The following is a 26,512-nucleotide window of genomic DNA, read 5'->3' as shown; positions in this document are numbered from 1 at the left end:
AAAAGAAAAATTGTAACTATGTGAGATGATGGATGATCCCTAGATTTACTGTGGTAAGCATTTCACAACACATACAAATATCAAACCATTATGTTGTACACCTGAAACTAATATTATATGTCAATTACATCTCCAAAAAAACCAAGCAATAAAAGCAATAACAAACAAAAAGTAAACCCTGGGAAAGTGAGAGAATCTGATTTCTAGAGTTACCACATTCAATTCAAATGTCCAGTGCTCCACACACATGCATAGAAAAAAATCATAAGACATACAAACAAACAGGAAAGTATGGGCCATTCAAGGGAGAAAATACCCAGAAACTCTTCCTGAAAAAGACCTAATGGCAAATACACTAGACAAAGACTTTAAAACAATGATCTTACAGATGCTCAAAGAACTACAGGAAGATGTAAAGTAAAAAAAGAATATGTGAACAAAATGGAAATACCAATAAAGAGAGAAAACCTAAAAAGAAATTAAGAAGAAATTCTGGAGCTTTAAAGTGCAGTAACTGAAATGAAAAATTCCTTGGAGATGTTCAAACACAGATGTGAGCAAACAGAGGATAATCGAAATCACCAAGTCTGAGGAACAGAGAGAAAAAAGACGGAAGAAAAGTGAACAGAGCAGAGGGATGTGTGGGACACCACCTCTGTAGAAGTCCCAGGAGAAGAGATGGCAGAAAGGGCAGAGAGAGCAGTGGAAGAAATACAGCTAAAAACCCCCCAATGAAAAAGATCAACATAAACATCCAAGATGCTCAATGAACTCCAAGATGAACTCCAAGATGAACCACACACAGAGAAACACTGTCATCAAACTTTTAAAACACAAAGAATCTTGAAAGCCCAAGGGGAGAACTAAAATCATCACATAAAATTATCAACAGATTTCTCATCAGAAAAGTTGGAGGCCAGAAGATAGTGGGCTAATATATCCAAAGTGCTAAAAGAAAAAGTCCAACAAGAATCATATATCCAGCAAAACTGTCCTTCAGAAGTGGGGGATATATGAAGATACTCCCAGATGGACAAGGGCTGAAGGACATCGTGACCACTGGACTGCCCTGCAGGAAATGCTCAAGGGCACCCTGTGAGGTTACATAAAAAGGACACCAGACAGTACTTAAAAGTCATGTGAAGAAATAAGGATCACAAAAAAGGAAATACAAGGGCAATTATAAAAGCTAGTTTTCTTGGGGTGCCCAGGTGGCTCAGTCGGTTAAGTGACTGACTCTTGATTTCAGCTCAGGTCATGATCTCAGGGTCATGAGATCGAACCCTGCATCAGGCTCCACACTCCGTGCAGAATCTGCTTAACATTCTCTTTCCCTCTCCCTCTGCCCCTCCCCCTGCACATGTGTGAGCGCATGCGCTCTCTCTCATGCGCGCTAATAAAATAAATCTTTAAAAAAACAAGCTAGTGTTCTCCTAACAGTGGTTCGTAACTGAACTTTTCATTTTCTACATGATTTAAGAGACTAATACATTTAAAGAAAAAAACAGCAATTATTAGTGTAAAAGCTAGTATTACTGTAACTTTGGTTTGTAACTCCAAATTTTGTTTTCTACATAATTTAAGACACTAATGCATTTTTAAAATTATTAGCTAATGTTTTGGGGCACACAATCTCTAAAAATGTAATTTTGTGACCTCAGCAACCAAAGTGGGGACAGAACTATAAGGGAGCAGTGCCTTTTTTTTTTTTTTTAGATATTTATTTATTTATTTATTTATTTATTTATTTATTTATTTATTTGACAGAGAGAGACACAGAGAGAGAGGGAACACAAGCAGGGGGAGTGGGAGAGAGAGAAGCAGGCTTCCCACTGAGCAGGGAGCCCTATGCGGGGCTTGATCCCAGGACCCTGGGATCATGACCTGAGCCAAAGGCAGATGCGTAACTACTGAGCTACCCAGGCGCCCAGAGGGCAGAGCTTTTATAGGTCATTGAACTTATAGAAGCAAGCCCTTCCTTTATCAGTAATTAATTTAAATATGAATGGATTAAACTTTCCAATCAAAACAAAGATTGGCAGAATGGATAAACACACATGATCCAACTCAATGCTGTCTATAAGGAACTCACTTGAGACCCAAAGACAAACACATTGAAGGCAAAAGGATGGAAGAAGATATTCCACACAAGTAATAACCACAGAGAGCAGGGGAGGCTATGCTGATATCAGACAAAATACACTTTAAATCAAGAAAGATTACAAGACAAAGAAGGACATCACATATTAATAAAAACTTCAAAACAGCAAGAAGATATAATAATTATAACCATTCCTGTGCTGGAAGCAAAAACTGACAGAAGTAAAAGGAGAAATGGACAATTCTACAATAGGAGTTGGAGACTTCAGTACCCCACTCACAATAATGGATAGAACACCAGACATAAGACAAATAAGACAGTAGAAAACTTAACACAGTAAACCAACTAGATCTAACAACATACACAGAACACTCTACCCAACAACAGAATCACATTCTTCTCAAGTGCATATAGGACATTTCCCAAGACAGACCATATGTTAGGTCACGAATTAAGTCTCAAGAGATTTAAAAAGATAGAGGCACCTGGGTGGCTCAGTCGGTTAAGCGTCTACCTTCGGCTCAGGTCATGATCCGGGGTCCTGGGATCCAGTCCCCCATCGGGCTCCCCGCTCAGCGGGGCGTCTTCTTGTCCCTCTCCCTCTACACCCCTCCTCACTGCTCATGCTCTCTCTCTCAAATAAATAAAATCTTAAAAAAAAGAAAGATTTAAAAAGATAGACACCATACAAAGTATCTTCTCTGACCACAGAGGATATAGTTACAAATCAGTAATATGAGTGAAACTGAAAAATACACAAAATTGTGGAAGTTAACCAACATACTTCTTGAACAATCAATGAATCAAAGAAAAAAATCACAAAGGAAACTAGAAAATACTTAAAGATGAATGAAAATGAAAACACAATATACCAAAACTTATGATACAAAGGATGCAAAGGGAGTACTTACAGCTATCAACATTTACATTGTAAAAAACAAATCTCAAATCAACAACCTAACTCTACAACTTAAGGAACTAGAAAAAGAGTAAGTTAAACCTAAAGAAAGCAGAAGGAAGGAAATACAGATTAGAGCATAGGTAAATAAAACAGAATAAACCAACAGAGAAAAATCAGTAAGAGCAAAAGCTGGTTCTTCGAAAACATCAACACAATTGACAAACCTTTAGCTAGATGGACTAATAATGTTCAAGAGGATACTGAAATTACCAAAATCAGGAAAGAAAGTGGGGACGTTGCTACTGATTCTGCAATAAAAAAGGATTCTAAGAGAGTACTATGAACAACGGCACACAACAAATTGGATTACCTAGTTGAAATGGACAAATTCCTACAAACACAAAACCTACTAAGACTTTCTCTATTTCCCAAAGAAATACAAAATCTGACTAGACTTGTAAGTAGTGAGGGGACTGAATCAGTTATCAAAAATCTCCTGACAAAGGGAAGACCTGGACCTGATAATGGCTTCATGGGTGGATTCAACCAAATACGTAAAGCACTACTACCAATCCTTCTCAAACTTTTCCAAAAAACTGAAGAGGAAAGACTTACAAATTCATTCTATGAAGCCAGCATTACCCTGATACCAAAACCAGGCAAAGACACCACAAGAAAATTACAGACCAATATCCCCTATTAACACTGATGCAAAACTCCCCAACAACTACTAGCAAACAGGATTCAGGAGAATATTAAAAACATTATACATCATGACCAAGTGAGGGTTTTGGGTTTTTTTTAAAAGATTTTATTTATTTATTGGGAGAGAGAGAGCTCACGAGGGGGGGAGGGGTTTAGGGAGAAGCAGGCTCCCCACTGAGCAGGGAGCCCGATGGGGGACTCAATCCCAGGACCCTGGGAACATGACCTGAGCCGAAGGCAGACGCTTAACCGACTGAGCCACCCAGGTGCCCACAACCAAGTGAGATTTATGCTTGGAATGCAAGGGTGATTCAACATATGAAAACTGATCAGTGTAATATGCCACATCAACAGAATGAAGGAAAAAAACCCCACATGATCATTTCAATTGATGCAGAAAAAGCAAAGGACAAAATTCTACACCCTGTCATGATAAAAAAACACTCAACAAACTAGAAACAGGAATACCTCCACATAATAAATGCCAAATATGAACCCCCCCCCCCCCCAGGGAACATCATAATGGGGAATGAAGCATTTCCTCTAAGATCAGGAACAAGGTAAGAATGCAGGCTTTCACCACTTCTTTTCAACCTAGTACTATGAGTTCTAACCATAGCAGTTAGGCGAGAGAGAAACAAAAGGCATCCAAATTGTAAAGGAGAAGGTGAGCCCTGTTTGCAGATATGATTTTTTATTTAGAAAACTGTAAAGATTCCAAAAAATTTTAGAATGAATTTTGCAAAGTAGCAAGATACAAAATCAACACACACAAAAATCAGTTGTATTTCTGTACATGAAAAATGAACAATCTAAAAAGAAATTACAAAAATAATTCTATTCATAACAGCATCAAAAGAAAAAAAAACAAAAACAGAAAAGCTTAGGAATTAACCTCATCAAGGACCTCAGAGACTTGTACAGTGAAAATGACAAAACATTACTGAACGACATAAATAAATGGAAACAACCCATCATGGACTGGACAACTTAATATTATTGAATTGTAATCTCAGTACTACCCAAAGCAATCTACAGATTCAATGCTATCGCTAGCAAAATCCTAATGTGTTTTTTGCAGAAATAGAAAAACACATCCTAAAATTCATATGGATCTTCAAGGAACCCTGAATAGCCAAAATAATCTTGAAAAAGAATAAAGCTGGAGAATCACACTTCCTGATTTCAAAACGTACTAAAAGCCATAGTAATCCAAACAGTGTGTTATTGACATAAAGGCAGACACAAAGACCAATGCAAGAGGACAGAGAGCCCAGAAATAAAACCCTCACACATGTGGTCAAATGATTTTTGACAAAGGTGCAAAGACCAATAAAGGAAGGACAGTCTTTTCAACAGATGGTGCTGTGAAACCTAGATACCACATGCAAAAAACTGAAGTTGGACCCTTAACGCCATATACAAAAATTAACTCAGCTTCATGACACGGGATCTGACAATTTTATCTCAGATATGACACTAAAGGTACAGGCAACAAAAAGTACACAAATTGGACTTCATTAAATTTAAAAATTTTGTGCACCAAAAGATATTATCCACAGAGTAAAAAGGCAACTCACAAAATGGGAGAAAATATTTGGAAACCACATCTGTTAAGGGTGTCAAGGATTAATATCCAGAATACAAAAAGAACTCCTGAAACTCAACAATGAAACAAATTAACCCAATTCAAAAATGGGTGAACACGGCTCCTGGGTGGCTCAGACCTTTAGGCGTCTGCCTTCGGCTCAGGTCATGATCCCAGGGTCCTGGGATGGAGCCCCACATCCGGCTCCCTGCTCCGTGGGAAGCCTGCTTCTCCCTCTCCCACTCCCCCTGCTTGTGTTCCCTCTCTGTGTCTCTGTCAAATAAATAAAATCTTAAAAAAAATAAAAAATAAATAAAAAATGGGTGAAGGACTTGAATAGACATTTCAAAAAGATACATAAATTGCTCATTAGTACATGAAAAGATGCTCAACACCACTGACCACTAGGAAAATTCAAATCAAATCTACAGGGAGATATCACCTCAGGTCCATTACAGTGGCTACCATCAAAAACCCAGAAAACATCGAGTACTGGCAGAATGTAGGCAAATTGGAACCCTTGTGCACTGTTGGTGGAAATGCAAAATGACACAGCCACTATGGAAATCATTGATGGTTCCTCAAAAAATTAAACATACAATTATCACATGATCCAGCAATTCCACTTCTAGGCATACACACAAAAGAACTGAAAGCAGGGTGTTGAAGAGGTATTTGTACACCCAAGTTCATAACAGCATTATTCACAATAGCTAAAATATGGAAACCTAAGTATCAACAGACGCGTGGATAAGCAAAATGTCTCCTATACATACAACGGAATATTATTCTGCCTTAAAAAGGAAGCAATTCTGTAATGTGTAATATAGACAAATCCTTGAGGATATTATACTAAGTGAAATAAGCCAGTTACACAAAGACAAATTCTGTATGATTCCACTTCTATGAGGTACTCAGAGGAGTCAAAATCATAGACAGAAAGTAGAACAGTGGTCACAGAATCTGAGGGGTGGGATATGTGAAGTTATTGTTTAATGGGTACAGAGTTTCAGTTTTGTAAGATCAAAAGAGTTATGGAAATGGATGGTGATAGTTGCACAAGAATGTAAATGTATTTAAAACCACTGACGGGGCGCCTGGGTGGCTCAGTCAGTTAAGTGGCTGCCTTCAGCTCGGGTCATGATCCCAGAGTCCTGGGATCAAGCCCCACGTCCAGCTCCCTGCTCAGTGGGGAGCCTGCTTCTCCCTCTGCCTGCCGCTCCCCTTGTTTGTGCTATCTCTCTGTCAAATAAATAAATAAAAGCTTTAAAAAAAAAACCACGGACCTATGCACCTAAAAATGGTTAATATGGTAAATTTTATGTAAAGTCTATTTTCCCACAGTGGGGGCGGGGGGAAGAGCACTAGCTCCAGCCAGCTTTCCTGCCTGTGGATGGCAGCTGTAGTCCATTCACCTGAGCTACGTAACATGGAAGGTCAGGACTTAACTCCAATAAGCAGTCAGCCTGCTACTCGAAAATGAGACTTCTGTTCAGAACAGGAAGATGTTTCCAAGATGAATCTATCTCTCAACTTCTACAAGGAGCCATTATCTCAAAACAGGTAAGGTTAGACTGAGGTGAGAAGAGCATGCCCCAACCAGGAGCTGAAGTGTGATAAAGAATGACAAAGACAAAAACCCCACAGATAACTTCCCTCTTCCAAGGAAGAATAAGAGCCATTCCCAGCAACCGTACACCGCCCGGCTACTCTAGTAAGATGGGGGTTGAGTCAGCTAGATGGTGACCTCCTGAGGGATGGGACCCTGTTGGCCTGGCACAACAGAAGCACTCAAGTATTTCTTTACCGCCAGAATGCACCTCCTCACCACATGAACCATACTGGCTGCTCATGGCCCTCACCTGGCTTGCATCCAGCCTTTGGGCCACAGAGGTTTGACCTCAGCATCCAGAAAGGCCTTCACATAGTCCTCCCAAGACTGGGTCCTGTTGTTCCTCTCCAGATCGTAGCTCTCCAGCTTTATCCTCACCACGTGGCAGAGCAGCTCCCTGAGGGGCAGAGACAAGTCAAAAACTTCAAACTACCCCCAAATGCTTCTTTCAAGGTTTCAATCATGTGCTTTCAGCAGCCCTGATTAAAGTAAATGATTCTAACCTTCATTAGAAACACAGGAACATGCTCAGACACTGGCCCCACAAACCCTCCAATGAGGCAAGGTCCCAGTTTGGGCACACCTGATTTCATCATTCCACTGGAACTTCTTCCGGGGTCCCATTATCCTCCTGCCCCCCTTTTCCTCATCTTCTTCCTCATCAGAGCACATCCGCTCCCTCTGCTCCTTGTCCTTCTCCTCTTCCAGCATCCTATAGTGTGAATAGGACCAATGGGACCCTAAAGTCACCACCATGGAAGAACTACTTCCTCCCATATCCACCACCTCCCCCCTGCCCAAAGCCCCGCCCCGGGCTTCTAAGAGAAGGTGAAAATGCTGCAGAAGAGCCAAGAGTCTCATTCACAAATGTAATAATGGGGGGAAAAAAAAAGAAAGAGAAGAGGCAAGAGGATAATGTCACGTGAGAGCCAGGAGACACACTTACTTAGCGACCTTGGCTTGTGTGTGTGCCTGGCATTCATCCTGGTACTTGGCCATCTGCTCTGGCATTGCCCTTCCAATGGCTTCCTTAAGCTTCTGGAGAGGCTCCTTCAGACGCCCCCCCTGCAGAGAGCAGGACATATCCTAAGACTGGTTTATGCATCACTCCTTATATTGAGGATACACTACTGGAATAATCGCACGAAGGCAGGACAACTGCAGATGTGGCATCTGTGAAGACTCAGTCACCCTCTCCGCTGGGCCCTGAAGCCAAGGGACTCCACTCCACAGTCACCCACCTGTTCGTAGAGGTGAAGTTTCCGAGCACGTTTGACCAGGGTGTCCTTGCTGCAGGGCAGGAATGAAGCAAGATAGGCATACACCCCAGAACGGATTTGGCTACTCAGCTCCCGAGTTTGCACCTCTATGCTGAAGAACAGAACAGAGTCATCAAGAGCCTGCAGCTCCCTGGAGCTCCTCTCATCATGAGGTCATCCTACTGCAGAAAGGAAAACTAAGAGCCAACAATAGATCAAACCTTCTGCTGTCGGTCATGCAATGTAACTGAGTGACCAGTACAACAGATCCCCAGCAGTCGCCAAATCAGAACTCCCACACCTGACGAACTTGGCTAGGTACGGAAGCTCAAGACCCTCAGGTCAAAGACAAGACCAACTCAAAGGTAGTCAGGAAAACAGAACCCAAGAGAACCACCTCTGAAGTACTAAATTTCACATAAGAGCTTTCAGAATGAAAGTGATTGAGTTACTTGCTGTAGACAGGAAATACCTTCCAACAGCGTTTCCTTTTTCCCCCAGTTCTATCCCTAATAAGGAGGTCAGGGAAATCCTCATCCCTCCAGTGTCCCCATCTAAATGAGCAGAAAAATATTTGTCTTCAATCCTTTGAGTTCTCTGTATTTGGCATGCTCCAGCACGCTATTGTTGACACAAATCTCTCATGTGTGCTGACCCTCAGGTGCTCTCTATAGTCCAGGCTTCCTGACCCAGGAGGCCAATCCCCATCCTGGTCATTTGCTAGAATATTCCCAAGCCTTGACAACTGTTCTTACATGTGCAAAATCCTCACTTGCTGAGCACAAGCTTCCTCTGCTAAATAATGCAACAGAGAGAGAAGCTGGCAAAGCTGGAAGGCAGGATACTAAGAACCTGGTTTGGGTTTATATGTGCAGTTTTTTTTTTTTTTGCTTTTTAATCTACTTCATACAGTGCAACATCTCAGAGGTTCAGGTATCCTGGAGAGGAGCCACGAGATGGTATTTATATACCCTGCCCTTGGGAGAAGTGAGAGTGAGAAGAGAATGATCCCAGGAGAGCAGGCTCCTGCGGCTGCACCAAGTTATCTCTTACTTTTCTGGATTCTCAAAGACAGGCAAGCAACACTTTTTTTCTCTCTCATCTCATATTTGCAAGAAATCCTCTTCCAACTGGCCATGATTGTTATAACAGTGTTCTAATAACACCTGCTGCCTAAGGTTACTTAAGGTCTATCATTTCTTGGAGACAAATATTTGGTGTACCCACCCCCCCTTTTAAAAAAAATAAATAAATAATAAAAACCATTTTTTCTCTCATAAGTGGTCATCGTTAATGTAGTTCAATCAATGCTCATTTCCCCAGCCTGCTCAAGCCAGGCATGGTAACAGCAGATGCTCGGAAACAAAAGATACTCACTCTAAGAGGGTGCCATTAACATCTTGGGTGAAGAACTTCTGTCTGCTCTCTCCTTCAGCAGCTCTGGCAGCCTGGTTCACAGCAGACAGTAACATCCGTTAGTGCACTTTCCCCACACCGACCACAAACACCCACAGGCACAAGACCAGTCAGTCCCTACAGAACACCTGTCGATTCGATAAAATCCTCACTGTGCCCTTCCCTACTCAGCCCTAATCCCAGATTAAGTTCACATATGATCACTATATACTCCACAATTGGTATATCCAGCTTTTTTCAAATGCTACTAAAGCATCTATGGACTGTCGGGGCGCCTGGGTGGCTCAGTTGGTTAAGCGACTGCCTTCGGCTCAGGTCATGATCCTGGAGTCCCGGGATCGAGTCCCGCATCGGGCTCCCTGCTCAGCGGGGAGTCTGCTTCTCCCTCTCCCGCTCCCCCCTCTTGTGCTCTCTCACTCTCTCTCTCAAATAAATAAATAAATAAAATCTTAAAAAAAAAGCATCTATGGACTGTCATTCTTCCCAGGACTTGAAATGACAGTCACATAAAAGAAAATCATACAGAGTCAAAGCAATCAGGAGGCATTTGGTTCAACCAGCTAGTTAACTCCTGTGAATGGCAGTCTGTCACCTCAACTGTGAGTTGGTATTTCCATAGGTCTACAATATAAAAACAATTAAGAACTTCAACAAAACCGCAAAATTCAAAGGTCTTTATCCCCTCTCACCCCTAAATAATAATAAAGTGTTGCTTTAGCATTTACAGACATTGTAATTTTGGGGAAATTCACAATCTACTTAGAGTGTATCACAAACTCTATGACCCAGACCATTTGAACTACTAACACACCTTCCTACCTATTGACACAAGTAGCAGCGCAGGCTACTGTACAGGCTTTTGCTTCCCATGAGAACACAATCAGCACCCTGGATGGCAGCCACGGCAGGCAGCCAAGGCACTGTGTGCCGAAGTCAGGAAAGCAATCACGGCAAAAGTCTGAACCACTGGTTCTCATATTCAGCTGCATATTGGAATTACCTGGTGGCTTTCCCCACTCTTGACCCATCACATCAGAATCTCTGGGGATGAGGCCCAGGAATCTGTTTTTCTTTTCCTTTTTTTTTTTTAAGATTTTATTTATTTGACAGAGAGAGACACAGAGAGAGAGGGAACACAAGCAGGGGGAGTGGGAGAGGGAGAAGCAGGCTTCCTGCGCAGCAGGGAGCCCGATGTGGGGCTTGATCCCAGGACCCTGGGATCATGACCTGAGCCGAAGGCAGATGCTTAATGACTGAGCCACCCAGGAGCCCCAGGAATCTGTTTCTTTCTTTAAAAGGTAACTCTAAAGTGCAGAGGGAAGTAAGAACCACTGATCTAAACCCAAGAGCTGCTGGTCCAAAGGCTTTAGGCAAAAATAAAGTATCTAAAATCAGGCTTGATATAGAATAATGACCACAAACAAAGGCAATAAGATGATTGTCTAAAACAATCAACCCTGATCAAGCCCTCAGACTGTAGGCACTGAGAACCACCCTCCACTTTCCCATCACCGGATTTGCCTTCCCTCACCGTATTCTCTGGGTCCTTTTCCTACCTCTGCTCCCTCTCCGTCTTCTCCATTAACTCCTTAAATAGAGATGGAGCCCAAAGTTCTATCTAGAACTACCTTCTCCTAATACTTTCTTCTCCTTCACAGCTTTGAAATAACACATAATGCCCATAGATCTCTCAAATCTAAATCTCTAGCCCTATACCCTTTTTTCTAAGCTCTGGATTAGAATTTCCAATTACTTCTGTGAATGGATGATCCTCTGGTATGGACATTCAACTTACCCAAGACCAAACCCATTAGCTTCTGCTCCTACTTCTGTGTTCCCTACTTCTAATAACTATACTCCATCCTCCTGAAATCCTTCCACTCCCTTCTTTAAAACCCTTAGGTAGCTCTCTCCAAGCCCAGAATCAAATCCAAACTCCTTTATGTGGCATTTATGATTCTCCAGGATCTGGCCCCAGCCAGCCACTCCAGCTCCCATCCCCTACCACACTCCAGGGGGTCCCCACCATCCAACAACTCAACAACTCCTTGTCCATCCCCAGCTCTATGCCCTGCCTTCCTATAAGACCATCTCACCACTGAGCCTGGCCAAGTCTATTGCCTCTAGTCTGATTCCTATGTACCTCAGGGAGCTTCTGTCTTACCTCCTCAAAGCTGGTTGTTCACCTGACCATCTGCTTGACCACCCAAACATCACAGAGCTTACCTCATTCTGCCCTGTCCTACAGCCAGGTGTTTACATATCTACTGGTCCATTTACAAAACAAGCTCATGGAGAACAAGAACTGAATCTTATTTGTCAATATACTTCCCACAGCTGCCTATCACATAACAGAGCTTAGTAAATGTTGCCTGAGTGAATGCATGAAGGAAAAACACATGTTACTGAAAGAATGCAACCAGAGGAAGAAAGTTTGGAACTGACAGAACTTGCAGAAGATACACAAAACTCAAGCTTCTGCAGACCCCGGAGGGAGGGAGGAAGTGCAAAGGCCCAGGATGAAAGGGGGTGAAATGGACGGATGGAAATGAAATAAAGGCATGACTTTTAATCCATTCACCTGCCAATTTCTTACATTTTCAGAAGAATTCAGAATTCCTGGCACTTCTAATGTATTAAGAGTACGATTTTAGTTTGAGAGAAAATAAAACTGAGTCATTCTTTTGCTTAAGCTTACACACTGCTACTTACAAGATCCAGAAGCACTTCCATATTAATTCAATCTGATTACTTTAACATGTATTTCAAATGCCCCAGTTTGTCAGACCTATCAACAAGCTTAGGTTTCCATTCAAATTTTATTTTTAGATATCAGCCAGTTCCTCCAATGTGTCAGAGGCTTTCTGGCTATATACTTTTTAAGAAGATTTTTTTCTGATGCCTTTTCAATTGTGTAGACAATTATCTCTGAGGGTCTGGTTTTATACTGAGATAATTAGTCAAGTGCTATATATATATATATATATATATATTTTTTTTTTTTTTTTTTTAAATACTTTGAGAGAGGGGCGCCTGGGTGGCTCAGTCAATAAGCGTCTACCTTTGGCTTGGGTCATGATCCCGGAGTCCTAGGATCGAGCCCTGCATGGGGCTCCCCTGCTCGCGAGAAGCCTGCTTCTCCCTCTCCCACTCCCTCTGCTTGTGTTCTCTCAGTCAAATAAATAAATAAATAAATAAATAAATAAATAAATAATACTTTGAGAGAGAAACAAAGAGACAGAGTGTGTGTGAACAGGAAGAGGAGCAGAGGGCGAGAAGCAGACTCCCAGCTGAGCATGGAGCCTGACGCAGGGCTCAATCTTACAACGCTGAGATCATGACCTGAGCCAAAACCAAGAGTCAGATGCTCAACCGACTAGCCATGCAGGCGCCACTTAAGTGCTGTATTTTTAAATAAATCTAATTAAAAGAACAATCAGATTTATATCTGATAGTCTTCCACAAATAAGTGAGGCTCCTCAACCCTAAGAAGAGACACCCTTGCCTAAGGAGTTGTATAAATTGATCAATCCTAGATTAATTAGGCAATGAAGTTAAACCAAACAGCCCAATCATGCTGATTTATAATAGTTTCAACAGCCCTTTAATGAGCTGTTTTAATTATAAGAAAAGCCACTTACAGCCTCTTAGCACCTAAATCAGAACCTTGTATACTGTACCTGTTTTTGCTGGTATGATTTTCTTTTTAGAAAAGATCAAACAGGTTTGTTTTTGGGGTTTTTTTCTACCTTTTTCTCCTTGGATCCAGGTCTCCCTGGATTTGTGATGCAGGAGTTCTAAGTCTATAGGAGGGTAAGCTGTGAGCAGGTAGATTAGAGGAGTGGGTGACATGGGGTTTCTGTTTCTTTTCTTTCCTCAGTATTGTTCCCATTTTATGCTTGAGTCAACAGACCTGGGTCATCTGTACGGACCAAGATGAGTAGTTGCCAAACTACATCAAGACAAATAACCTGGGGGGGGGGGGGGGCGGCAACACACCTGAACTTTCCACCAACCAAGACAAAAGGCACAATCAAGAATATTAAGTGCAGACAGGGTAAGGCCATCAAATCAAACCACTGGATTCCTTGGGGTCTATAAAAATGTACAGTCAAGGAAACAGGAAATGAAAAACAGGCTAACATAAAAAACAGTGACCATTGCTTGGGCATCCACCAAGGCAGCCCTCTTGGGATACCTCTTTAACATATGTAAGTTTTCAAAGTTTTAAGCATCACATCTAGTTAGAAGGTAAATCTAATTTTTGCTTCCCACAGCAAATATTAATCCCTAAGGGATGAATACATACCAGATTAGAATCTTTTTAGGGAATGTGGTAGATGGCAAACAGGACTTCAGATCCCTTCCCTCCCAGTACATGCACTCTGCCACAGGGAGGTGGCCTCTAATTTCCCAAACCTCCAAACTGGTTTGCTCTTGCGACTTGCTTTACCAATAGAGTGGGAGAAGTGACGTGAACACACAACTTCTATGGCTAGATCTTATGGGCCTTGCAGCTTCCACCTTCATTCTCTTGAAATGTTGCCCTGAAACTGCCATACCCTGAAGAAACCCAGGATCAAAGATCAGAGGAGGGAGGGGACAGACGTCCCAGCCGTCCTAGCACCCAGCCAACTTGCCAGCGAATGCAGCCACAAGAGTGAACCAAGCAGGACCAGAAGAGGAACTGCCCAGCCACCCAGAGTCAGGAGAAATGAATTGCTCTTTGAAGCCCTAAGATTTGGGCAGTTTTCTAGATAACAATAGAAACTGATACACTTATCATCATCTAGGGCCAAAATTTTAAATGTGAACAAGCTTATAAAGAAGAGGAAAAAACATAATAAGGAGAGCGCAAAATAAAGTGAGAAACACATAACACTACTAACATTACAGTTATGTACATTAGGTTTAATTTAAATTTTAAAAACAAAATGTCCAGTTTAAGACTGAGGACAGGGCTCCTTATTAAGGATCGAAATATCCATGGGTGACTTTTGGAATTCCCCTGGGAAGAATAGTTTTCCCAGCAGATTCTCAGAGAGGTATGGGTTTAGAGCACTTGTGCACACATGCAGGAGACTCCAAGTACCCAAGTACAGGCCCTGGTGGGAATGGAGCCCCTGGGGATCCTTTGGAATGGCATTAAGTAACTTTCCAAGAATAAGCCTTCTTTTCCATGCAACCATCAAAAGTGATGAGGGCTTTAGAATAATATTTATTAAGTGAAGAAAGCAGGAAACAATTATTCACAACTATAATTACAACTGCATAAAACATACACAGAAGCTAGAAAGGAATAAGCAAATTGAAAATAGTTTTCAGATTGGCAGAATGATGGGTAATCCCCATTTTCTACCCCATTTCCCAAAGTTTCTTAACACTGTTATAGTAGAAGGGCCAGGTGATGAGTGCGTATCGATTTCACATACGAACTCTGTATTTTCATTTCAGTATGTCAATTTGTCTTGGTCACCCTTCCCACCAAAACCCAAGCCTACTTTATCTGTGGGATCCAGAACCCTGTCTCCATTGTCCCAAGAGAGAACTTGGTAATCACTGAGGAAGGACTGCTTGCTCAGGGTTCATCCAGGGGACTCCAGAAAGCGAGGCTTTCTTGAATCATAACCCAACGCCGATTCATGTTAAGCCACTTTGTTTCCATTGAATCGGTCCATCTTTCCCAAGAAATTGAAATAATGAGTCTAAGTTATCAGACTAGAACACTACCTATGGTGGGGGTAGGGACACATCCAAGAATGGTTTTGACTTTTCTCTAAAGAAACAACTGGCTACTGCCACATATACCTCACTCAACTTACTTAACAAGACTTTCAGAAACTACAAAACAATTTGATTACAAACCAGAGGATTGAGAAGAACAAGGAGTAATTTTTTTAAACATAAATTCTGAGAGCAAACACAGAACAGTATGCTTAAACATGCCAAGTTCAGATTCAACTACTTCCACCTTCATGTCCTATTAAGATATACTATGAATCCCTAACATGGCACAATTCATTTATATCATCACATTCAAACAGAATACTGCACATAGGCTAACGAGGAAGAACTAGAAATCCAAGTAAGACATTTGCTTTACTTTGCATGTTGTGCTTAAATATTTCTTGGAAACAAGAAAATCATTTGTAGCAGTGGTTAACATTTTACCCTACCCTAAAACACAAGAGAGATTTCATGTAACAGTGATTCTGAAATCCTGTGAGAATCACTGGCTTAATACTTAAGCTACAGGGTATAAATGCCACAGGAGTTGCATTGTAAGTCATGATGCCCAAGGTAAAACTTTTTTTAGCTAAAAGTCATCATAACTAACGACCCATGCTTGGTTTATGCCAATAATACATCACCGAATTGACAATTCTCAGCACTCTAGAAATCAATTCCCAAGTGCCAACGGCTGCTATAGCCCAAAGACTGTCGCTGTTTTTAATGGTTCACGGACAATATTAAGGTTCAGCTCCTTTTCATTTACCACACCTTAGGCATTCCTGTAATCACTACCTAACGCTGATGATGGGCAAGTCCAAGGAGCAACGGAAACCCAGTTTCAGCACGTACCCTATGTGTAACATTCATCTGCAAACTTTTGTGAATTTTGAAAACTTGCAAAAGATTACTAAAATGACGGATCTGTGCCTCAGCTGCCTGCTGCCAACACTAGTGTCAGTCTATTGCACCAAAGGAAAGATATTTGTGGGGAAGGAACTGATAGGCAGGAAATGGAAAGACAGAAATTCCCCCCGAGAAGAAAGTAGATTTTCCAGGAGTGAAAGAACCACAAAAGGCCTAAAAATGATGCCTGATGCACAGAGCTTACACGGTTTCCTCACTTGGGAGAAGAGAGCTTGGAAAAGCTTACACTGAAACTGCCAACTCACTAAGGATTGCTCTGGGCAGCGAGCTTCATGTGATGCAGAACCAGCGTCAATCTGCCCAAACCGCTTCCAGGAAAGCCCGGCCACTCTGTGTCACCATACCTGAGCCAGCTCCTTAACGCGCTTCTCCAGGGGTGCAGGCAGGCCTTCAGGGAGGGAAGAGGGCTGCCTGAATTCCTGGTCCAGTCCCACCCCAAGGGAATCGCTCTCATCATCCATATCACGGAAGGGGCTTCCTTCTGGAGACTCACTAAGCAGCTGCTCCAAGTCCAAATCAGTCAGCGAGTCCATGGCAGTGGCTGCCTGGAGCAAGTCGTTGTCAGAAGTGGAGCCAAAGAGCGAGAGCAAGGGGTCAGAGGTGCCCTCCAATTCCCGCAGGCCCTGAGCTTCCACCGACGAGACCGCTACGGGCTTATGGTCTTCGTCCCTCTTTCTCTGAGCCTCCTTCTCCTTCTGAAATTTCTTTAGCATCTCTTTAACGCTCAAAGCCCCAGAATATTTCTTTTTCTTCTTCTCCTTACTGGCATTGAGGGCCGTGAAGCTGCAAGCAAGGAGGAAATTGGTTACAAGGGCTGCAGTACACCTCAAAAGGGAAATTCACGAGAGACAGCCCCTGCTCCCAGCGCAACTGTCTCCAGGAACCTCAGTCACAAGGCCACCCTGTTAGTCCTCCTCCCTCCTCTTGGCATATGGAGCTCCTTCTTGCTGGGACCAAAGCTTGAGATTTAATATAGGTTAGCAAAACAGTGTCACAGAATGCTAAATATCCGATGTGTTTTTAAAAACCACTGCCAGGCTGAAATAAAAGGTTGCGAAAAAGGGGTGGGGGGCAAGAAAAATATTTAAAGGGAAAAAGCAGGAGTAGCAGCAGCAACTTGAAGGGCAGCTGGGGTGAGACCAAGTGAGGCGAAGACAGCAGGACCACAGAAGACAAAGGGAAGTGGCAGAGACGGAAGGAGAACTGGGGCAGAGGAGGGGTGCCCAAGAGAACAAGAAACATCAGCAGTCACACAGTGACAGAAATCGCTGCCAACACTGACAGAGGGCCAGAGAGAAGTCCCATGTCTGACACACAGAGATGTGAGAGCACCAATACCCACGAGGGCACTGTGGGAGGCGTGAGGGGAACAGAAGGCCAGGCCCTGCTGCTTCTTCTGAAGCTGTGAGGAGGAGGGCACGTCAGCTCCCAGGTGTCCTGCCCTAACAGTTCAGATTTTATCCTAGCAAAGAAGCTGCTGCCTCTCACCCGGCTTTGGAAAACTTGGACTTTTTCGATTTCTTCTCCTTGTCATAAGTGTCATCTTTTTTCTTCTTCTTTATCTTCTCACCACCTTCCTTCAACTTCCGCTTCTGAGAATTAAAGACAAGGCACAGTTACACGGCTCCCTAACTCAGGGAGCAAGTGCACTACACAGCACTGGCCTTGCTCCGCCCAGGGGACATCCTGAGAGCTGCCTTATTTCCTTCATGAGCAACAGCTTTCAGATCGGTCCCTGGACCACAGACCTGCAGGTCAATACAGTGTTCCCATTGACAGTGTCTCCTGGAAGCACCCAAGGCTGAGGCAAGAGGCCATTCTGTAGCCTGAAACTTTTCTAGTTCAAGTTAGCTGTATATGGGCCCTACCTCTTGTTTTAAACATACAGGCAGTGGTGGGCAGATTTCAAAATACAGTCATCTTAAGGCTAACTTGTTTTGTTGGGGTGACAGCCCTGGGAACTGAAGTCCTCTACATGTCCACAGAAGAGACACAGCAAGGCTGGTGCAAACTCCCCTCACTCCACACCCTTCACTGCCCTAGTCCCCACCCTGAGACCACCTTGAGAAACGAATCCCTGCCGAGCCTGCTGGGACACAGGCGTGGACACCTCCAGGTCCACAGCACCTGGCCACAGTACAGGTGTGAGTAGTGACCTGTCAGCCTCGGCAGGGCTCATGCCTTTCCACCAAGCTCCTGAGCCATCCTAAACCAGCAGACATTCTGGCAAGTCACCTACTGATCTTATAAAGTCATGTAAAAAAAGCACTTCTGAAATCCAAAAGCAAGGATCGTTCTAACCTTTGGAGATTTTTTCTTCTTTTCTTTAATGAAGTCATCCTCAGATTCTGATGCTTGTCTAAATTGCAGGGTTCCAGAGTTAATGTAAAATCCTCCATACTTTGTAGTCAAAGAAGCAGGAACAAGCTCATCATACTGAAGGGGGGAAAACAAATGGTCAGCTCCAAGTTCTGGTACTAATAAATAGTCCAAAGGTGCAGAGTGGGTCTTGACAGAGCAGATATGACTCTGTTCTTCTGCCACTTTTCAGACAGCGTGCTAAGGCCTGCTTCTGGTCAACTACAAATGTCCTAGCTCAAAGGTGTTTGGACAGATCTGGTCATCATTTTCAGTGAGGGAACCATGGCCAGATCAAGCATGTCACTTCCTCTCTCTCTAACTCACCAGGGCAGCCTTTTCTTCACAGAGGGCATGCGCACACTGACCCAATCTCCACCTCCAGGCCATCACCAATAGAAGCTGGGGTGTGGTGGTTCCAATGGCATTTTCAGTAAAGACTTACCGCCTCAGAATTATCGATGAAGGAGTCAGATTCATCGTAACCGTACCCCATGTCAATCAGGTCCTGTAACCGATCTTTTCTACGTTTCTTTCCACCCTAAAATTTAAAATAGGTCATGTGCTTTTTCCACGTGTAACTGTGGTAAAAACCCATAGCATAAGGCCTATCCTCTTAACAACAAATGTTTTAAGTCTAAGGTCACGTGCTTTTTCTGATACACAGAATTAATTGTTGCCTTGAATTCCATCAACTAGTGACTAAAGGTTGTAAATCAGTGGGTCACACACACACACACACACACACACACCCCTAAGCCCACCCCAAACCCCATTCCCTTGAAGACCTTCTAAAATAGAACAGATCTGTATCTGCACAAAATGGCCTAAGACAGAAGGAACTAAATGGCTTTGTATGCTTTGTATCAAAACTCTTATTCTAAGCATAAATTCTAGGAGTAAAACACCCTTCTTGCTCATTCATCCACTTAGCGTCATATACTAGTGCCTGCCACATGCATTGTCTGTACCTTAATGCATTTATCTAATAACTGCATTTTGTTCTCTCCAACCTCTGTACTTGTTTAGATGATAATCCACTAAAGGAACATAAAAATGTCTGGAAACCTCTCCCACTCAACGAGGTTGTTTTGTTGCCCAAGAGAGGAATCTTACATATTTTTCTTCAAATTTCCGGGCAAGGGCCTCCACTTTATGCCTTTCCTTTTCTTCATCATTGAAAGGATCTGAGAGATCTTTCTTCTGTAAAGAGACCATTCCACAAAAATAAGAGTCACAAAAAAATTCCCACAATCCTATTCATAATACCTGCACTGACTACTCAATACGCATAAACTGCATAATAAAAACAACTGTTTCAAAAAAGACAAGAAAAAATACATGCTACTGTCCCAAAAGTGTTTACCTTCGTTGCTTAAGAAAATAAAGTTTCCATTCATGTAATTCAACAAAACTAAACGCCTACAATCACCCACCAGAGCATTAGGTCCTAGAGGGCTCCAAACATAGCAAAGGACCTTTAGTTAGGGATGCTCAACCTGTATAGAACTGTGTTTCAATACAGCTGGTTTTCTTTGTAACCCTAAAAATTATTTTACGCATTTAAAAATATTACTCTAAGAAGGTCCATAGGCTTCATTGACTTCCAAAGCAGTCAATAGTTCAAAAAGGTTAAGAACGCAGTGAAAGTAGTGCAAGCCCTTGAGAGCTATTCTGCTGTATTGGTTAGTAGAGTGGTATGAACTTGGACTTCCTTCACTGCTACCAAAAGTCAAAACCAGGTTCACAGCATTCCCTTTCCCTGGAAGCTTATCTTGATGGATCAGTAATCTCGTCTTTCCTCCCAATGTCAATATGCATTCCAAATATTTTCATGTGGTTTTCCAAAGTTTATTTCTACTCCATAAACTTACTGTTGCATTTTTCTCAAGTAAATTTTCCAGAGTTGGACTTTAAGCTTCTCTGGCAAGGAAACTTAATTTTAATAAAAGACTCCTATGCCAAATACATTTAAGACTTCAGAGTAGACCAATATCACTAAAGATTGGATGCCTATCTTAAGACAAAACTCTATTACCCCACCCTCCCATCTCTGCCCACTGGAATCCCATCCACTCATGAAGGACCAGTTAAATGAGATATTGTGGAATGTACATATAAGAGCCACAAGTGAGTGGTCTTTAAAACATGCACTCATCTGTACCTTCTAAAGTTTTCTATAATGATCACATATAATCTAAGTGATTAAAATAATTTTAAGAAATGCCACCAATCTGGGGCGCCGGGGTGGCTCAGTCGGTTAAGCATCTGCCTTCGGCTCCAGGTCATGATCCCAGGATCCTGGGATCGAGCCCCACATTGGGCTCCCTGCTCAGCAGGGAGCCTGCTTCTCCCTCTCCCTCTGGTGCTCCCACTTCTTGTGTGCTCTTTCTCTCTCTCAAATAAATAAAATCTAAAAAAAAAAAAGGTTAAAAAAAAATTCCACCAATCTAGAGCAGTACTAGATACAACGTGTACTCTCTTATGTCTTGCAAAGAGTAGTTGTCCAAAAAGTACTACTTCCTGCATGCATGAAGGTCCAACTCTGTCCAAACACAGCATCCAGGATGTAAGCTCTCTGCTGTCCAAGCCCTGCAGGGCTTTATATTTGTATCAGACTTAAACAACTGCCACATTGTAACTCCTGGTACCTGTTTTGGCATAATTCTAAAGTACCTACAAGACTGAAAGTTCCTTTGAGGCTGGGATAGTGGCTTCTCCACCTTTATATAGTCCTCAGCATCTCATCCAGTGCCTTTACATTATAAGAAACATATGCTAACTGAATTACTATATGAATCTGTCAGATTACATAATACTTTGAAAACCACAGAGTAGACACAAAGATTCAGGGTTCTGAATCTGAAGTCCAGGACTGAATCCCCTGAAACTGAATCCAAAGTTCTCTGTGTATGCTCCAAACATTTTTCTGCAATGGAGAAGAACTTCTAGATCCCTCAGAAAGGTGAAATCAGAGCACTAGAGTTCTAATTTCAGTTGAGCCCATATATAAAGACCTCAACCAATTCCTGCTACTGTCTCTTCCTCTCAAGGAAAAAGATCCCATTCCTACTTTGGAAAAGGAATTATGAACGGATTTGAAATTATTTTTTCTCATCTTGCCCAATAGCCCTCATATAAAAGGTTGACCCTTGGCACAAACTTCCTGGCCTCCATTCAGCTAATCAGATCTTAATCAAGGAAACACATTTTTGTCTGAGCAAAGAAAACAGATAATCCTCCTAACCAACGGCACTCACCCCCAACAGCACAACAGTGAATTAGAAGGAAGGAACACTGGCCACTGAGTTATGCCGCTAAAAATTGTACCTACATGATATCATTCTACCCTCAAACACCCTGTCAGCCAGGTACTAGGCTGATCCTCATTTTACTAAGAGCCACTCTAGAGACCAAAATACTCCAAGTGCGGGACCCTACTAACCTTTGCCTCCGAGCCTAGCATAGTGCACCAGGGTAGGTGCTTGTGCTCTTCACCTATTTCCTACCTGTGCTGTAGGATTCTGTTCCATTTATGTAAAACACAAAAATGTGTAAAACTGATCTAAGCTGTCGAAAATCAGGGCAGTGGGCGTGGGTACTATTTTGGAAGGGCAGGAAGAGGGTTTCTGGTGTCCTGGAAAATATTACATTTTACAATCCAGGCACAGGATACAAGGGTGTGTTGAATTTGTGAAAACGCATCAAGTTATGAATTTATCATATATGCACTTTTTAATGTATTTAATTCAGTAAATAGTTTTTTTTTAATTTTACAATGTTAATGAATTATCAGAACATCAGTAATAGCTGAAGCTGGTGATGGGTACATGGGGACTCATTATACTACTCTCCTATTCTGTGCATATTTGAGAAGTTCCATACTAAAGAGCATAACAAATCTGCCAGGAAAATAAATAGGTCATTTTAAAAAACATTTAAGAAATCAAACTGATTCTCAAAAGACCTGAAAGGTACAACCCAATTCTGACAAACAAAATATAAAAAAACTCCCACAAAAATAGGTTTCTATCCATCCAAGTAAAGAAACTATCCCGAATCTCACTGTTCAGAAGACATGAGCAGTCAGTGTCTTTTTTTGTCTGCCCTCACACCAGGCAGAGTGAGATTCCATTGGAAAAGAAAAATGTCCAGCACAAAATTCCAGTGCTGTAACAGCCAGGGGCTGGTCACATTTACACATAACATGTACACCTTGGCATGAAAGGCTTCATTGTTTATTATTAGCCATAATTCATATTAGCCTTGGATGTACAGTGTTCTCTCTAGCATAAACCAGGAGAATGGTTCTAGAAAGAATTCTATTCTTTCCTGCCCAGAGGCAAAACCAGCACACCTTGTAACTGCTTTGGACTGAGTGCCGTGATCTTGGGATAGCCAGAGCTTTTCTAATCTTGCTTCCACCTTCCAGAAGTCCCTTTTGCACAGGATGTCCCACACATTATATCTGCAGACTGAGTCTGGGGCTGCTGGGGTGTACCTTATCTGCAGGTTGAAGGCCTTTCACCTTCCCTCGTATGTTCTTCACCAGCTCCGGGTAGAAGAACTCTGGACAGCGCTTGTGATCTGGCTCAAAGAGGGTGAGTGTAATCCGAACAGCTGCTGCAGCCGGCTCAGAGTCCTGATGCTGTTCTGTTCCCCCAACCTCCTCTTTCCGGGATTTCTTCAAAAATGCAGGATTCAGAGAACCTGGGAGAGAGGTGAACTGGACCCTGTGGGGCTCCGACATGGCTACCAACAAGTCTTAGCAGGTGTCACTGCATGGCTTCTGTTAACATTAAAAGAAGGGCCAGGTCAAACCAAGATGATAAAAATGATGATTTTTCCTGTTCAGCTATTCAGATTCAAGCTTAAAAGAATTTCATTGTCAAGAAGAATCCATTGTTGGGCGCCTGGGTGGCTCAGATGGTTAAGCATCTGCCTTTGGCTCAGGTCATGATCCCAGAGTCCTGGGATCGAGTCTCGCATCAGGCTCGCTGCTCAGCGGGAAGCCTGCTTCTCCCTCGGCCCCCCTCTCTCTCTCTCTGTCTCTTATGAATAAATAAATAAAATCTTAAAAAAAAAAAAGAATCCATTGTTAAGTTGATCTTAATTACCACTTACTGCTTTTTCTTCTTCAATACTATTCATCTTAAATATACCATTTTTAAATATAAATGTAAATCACCCCAAATCCTATCAGAGATAGTGTTCAACATACTTCTTTCTAGTCTTTTTTTCTATGCCTAGTCAATAGTTCTTATATGTTAGAGAACCCATGCTGATAGAGCCTTAAAGAATCCTCAAAACTGCAACCACCACCAGAGAATATTTTTCATTTAATTTATCTAACACTTTTTTTTTTTTCTGGCTGACAATCATCTTTCTTAAGATCTCTATATTTTCATCACCAGCAGTACACTTACATTTAGGGCCCGTATTTACAATGAGAAAGTTTTCAACAGCTCACAGAAGGTACTGCCTCCTCTGGAGTAAGTAAAAAAACCAGTGTCTCAGGAGTGTGGCTCGGCTCACTTCCTAACACACCAGCCTCTGTCCACCCACAACTGGGCCTCGGCAAAGTGAAAAATTATCACATGCCAAAGACCTTCAAAGTTGCTTGGAAATGGTCAAAATAGATTGTAAAGCTCAGAATACCAAGGGTTTATGGAATATAAATATCCAAACACACACACTATATATATAGTTTTTGTGTGTGTGCTTCAGGTATAATCTTATGTCCTGCTTTTTTAAACTCACACTCTAGTATGAACTTTCTACCATGACACTAAATAAAAATATTCACTGCGGCCTTGTTTATACAGGAAAATGGTACAACAACCTCGATATCCAGCATTAAGGGAATGGTTGGGAAAAAATTGCAGCTTTTTAAAAGTGATTTATTCTTATAATCTATAAATTTTGATATAGATATACAATGCTTTTCATACCTCTTACAACTACTTTTTCCTGCTTCGTGACTGTTTAATTTAAAGTGAGGTATAAAAGAAATTTTAATTTAGTTTTCACACTGAACTCTTTAACTTGGCTTCTTCCCAGCATCAATCACTAACCTTTCTTTCCCCTGCTGACTTGGCATATGCTATATACTAATGTATTAGACATCTTAAGATCTATTACGGAAATCCAACCTGTTAGATTAGTCTAGTCTAGTATATCTAGACATTCTTTAACCAAAACTATACTGTTTTGAAAAATTTTTATGGTATATTTTAATATCTTCAATAAAAAATTCATCTTTATTATTCTTCTTTTAAAAATAATAGTTATTCCAGCCTGTTTATTATTTCAGGTCAAACTAGGAATCATTCTGACAAGTTTCAAAAAAAAGCTCACTGTATTTTGACAGTAATGAATGATTAGTAACTAATTCAGGAAGATTTACACATATCACATGTATCCACATATAAGAATGTCTACTTGCATACATGTAATGTTCATTTTTTTCTACTATGACCAAAAATTGTGATCGCTACGATCAGGCAATAAAATATCTAAAAATGAAGAGTTAAAATTATTTTAAGTAGGCAGCAAAGTGATTAGCAGCAAAACAGGTTGGTAGTGCAAAAAACCATCATGCACTAAAATGTTGGAAAGAAATTCCTCTAAAAAAACCTTTGAAGGCCCCCAGGACATTCGTGATGCCCTGGGTTGTGAAAATAAATCACAGCTGAAAGCTGAGGCTTAAAGGTCCCCCACTGACACAGCAGGCAAAGTCACACTATAAGAAGGGAACCTTCAAGTTAACAGATGGGATAATAGGAAGTTCACCCTGGAAGGGGCAACCAGGTTCCTGTCCCTGTCAGGAAGTAATTTTTAAAATGTAACCTTATCATGGTCCAAATTTTAGACATTGTAACTTCATTCACCTAGATGGTAAAACTGCTTCTCTCAGTTGTGTGACTTTAGAAATAAGACTAGAGAATAAAGTAAATCAAACCTGTAACATATTAACACTTAGTAGTTAGATTTTGCACTAAATTTTATAATCATCATAATTACTTGCTACTTGTTACTAAATTATTTGAAACATTTAAGAAAAATCAGACATATTAATGATTAACCTATTAGACTTACAATTTTAATTTGAAATGGTTAAAAAAATAGAAGTTTGAAAGTGTTCATTTAGACCTGACTGCTACATCTATCAGATTACATGAGTTATGTCTTTGGAAAGATTTTACCATCAGGCTTACAAGTTTACCATTTTAGAAGTTTGAAGTATTTGAGAGAAAAAACATATACAACTTTAAATGCAGGGGACCTGAGTGGCTCAGTAGGTTGATCAGGTCTTGATCTCAGAGTAGTGAGTTCAAGACTGGCTCTGGGCTCCACGCCCAAAACAAAACAAAAACAAAACTTAAAAAAAAAACAAGAAAAAAAACTTTAAATGCAGCTTAAAACATTTAAGGGTATTCAACATTGCAAAAAGAGTTCACTGTTTAGCGGAACGTAATTTTTTAAACTGATACCTTAACTGAAGCTTTGTCAAGGGTCAAATATTTTTATTTTTATTTTTATGTAACTACTCTTAGATTTGTTTTTTGTTTTTTTTAAGATTTTATTTACTTGACAGAGAGACAGCGAGAGAGGGAATACAAACAGGGGGAGTGGGAGAGAGAGAAGCAGGCTTCCCGCCGAGCAGGGAGTCAGAGGCAGGGCTCGATCCCAGCACCCTGGAATCATGACCTGAGCGGAAGGCAGATGCTTAACGACTGAGCCACCCAGGCGCCCCCTATTCTTAAATTTGTAATTGGGGGGCGCCTGGGTGGCTCAGTTGGTTCAATGACTCTTGGTTTGGGCTCAGGTCATAATCTCAGGTCCTGAGATCAAGCCCCGCATCCCACTCAGCTTGGAGTTGGCTTGGGATTCTTTCCCCCTTCTACTCCCTCCC

At 41.7% G+C, this 26,512-nt stretch overlaps 1 protein-coding gene across 5 annotated transcripts in view; it reads right to left on the bottom strand.

The window, feature by feature from the left end:
* UBN1 (ubinuclein 1) overlaps positions 1–26,512 on the bottom strand; it is a 39,136-nt gene that overhangs the window by 10,495 nt on the left and 2,129 nt on the right. For 2 of the 5 annotated variants that reach the window (XM_054507477.2, XM_045874904.3), the window contains exons 2-12: positions 23,099–23,386; positions 19,714–19,800; positions 19,043–19,138; positions 18,541–18,675; positions 17,728–17,831; positions 16,584–17,022; positions 9,544–9,614; positions 8,149–8,278; positions 7,854–7,972; positions 7,491–7,619; positions 7,158–7,304 (exon numbers count right to left, since the gene is read on the bottom strand). In XM_054507477.2, the coding sequence (XP_054363452.1) occupies positions 7,158–7,304; positions 7,491–7,619; positions 7,854–7,972; positions 8,149–8,278; positions 9,544–9,614; positions 16,584–17,022; positions 17,728–17,831; positions 18,541–18,675; positions 19,043–19,138; positions 19,714–19,800; positions 23,099–23,347 (1,706 nt within the window). In that variant the 5' untranslated portion in view covers positions 23,348–23,386. Of the gene's footprint in view, positions 1–7,157; positions 7,305–7,490; positions 7,620–7,853; positions 7,973–8,148; positions 8,279–9,543; positions 9,615–16,583; positions 17,023–17,727; positions 17,832–18,540; positions 18,677–19,042; positions 19,139–19,713; positions 19,801–23,098; positions 23,387–26,512 lie in introns of those variants that run through there. The other 3 variants (XM_064592492.1, XM_064592491.1, XM_064592493.1) reach the window with 3 other exon arrangements.

Source organism: Mirounga angustirostris, unplaced genomic scaffold (assembly GCF_029215605.1).
Source record: "Mirounga angustirostris isolate CCGP_5_RB_7025 unplaced genomic scaffold, mMirAng1.0.hap1 SCAF_5, whole genome shotgun sequence".
NCBI classification, from domain to species: Eukaryota; Metazoa; Chordata; class Mammalia; order Carnivora; family Phocidae; genus Mirounga; species Mirounga angustirostris.
This window is presented reverse-complemented; position numbering and strand designations above follow the sequence as displayed.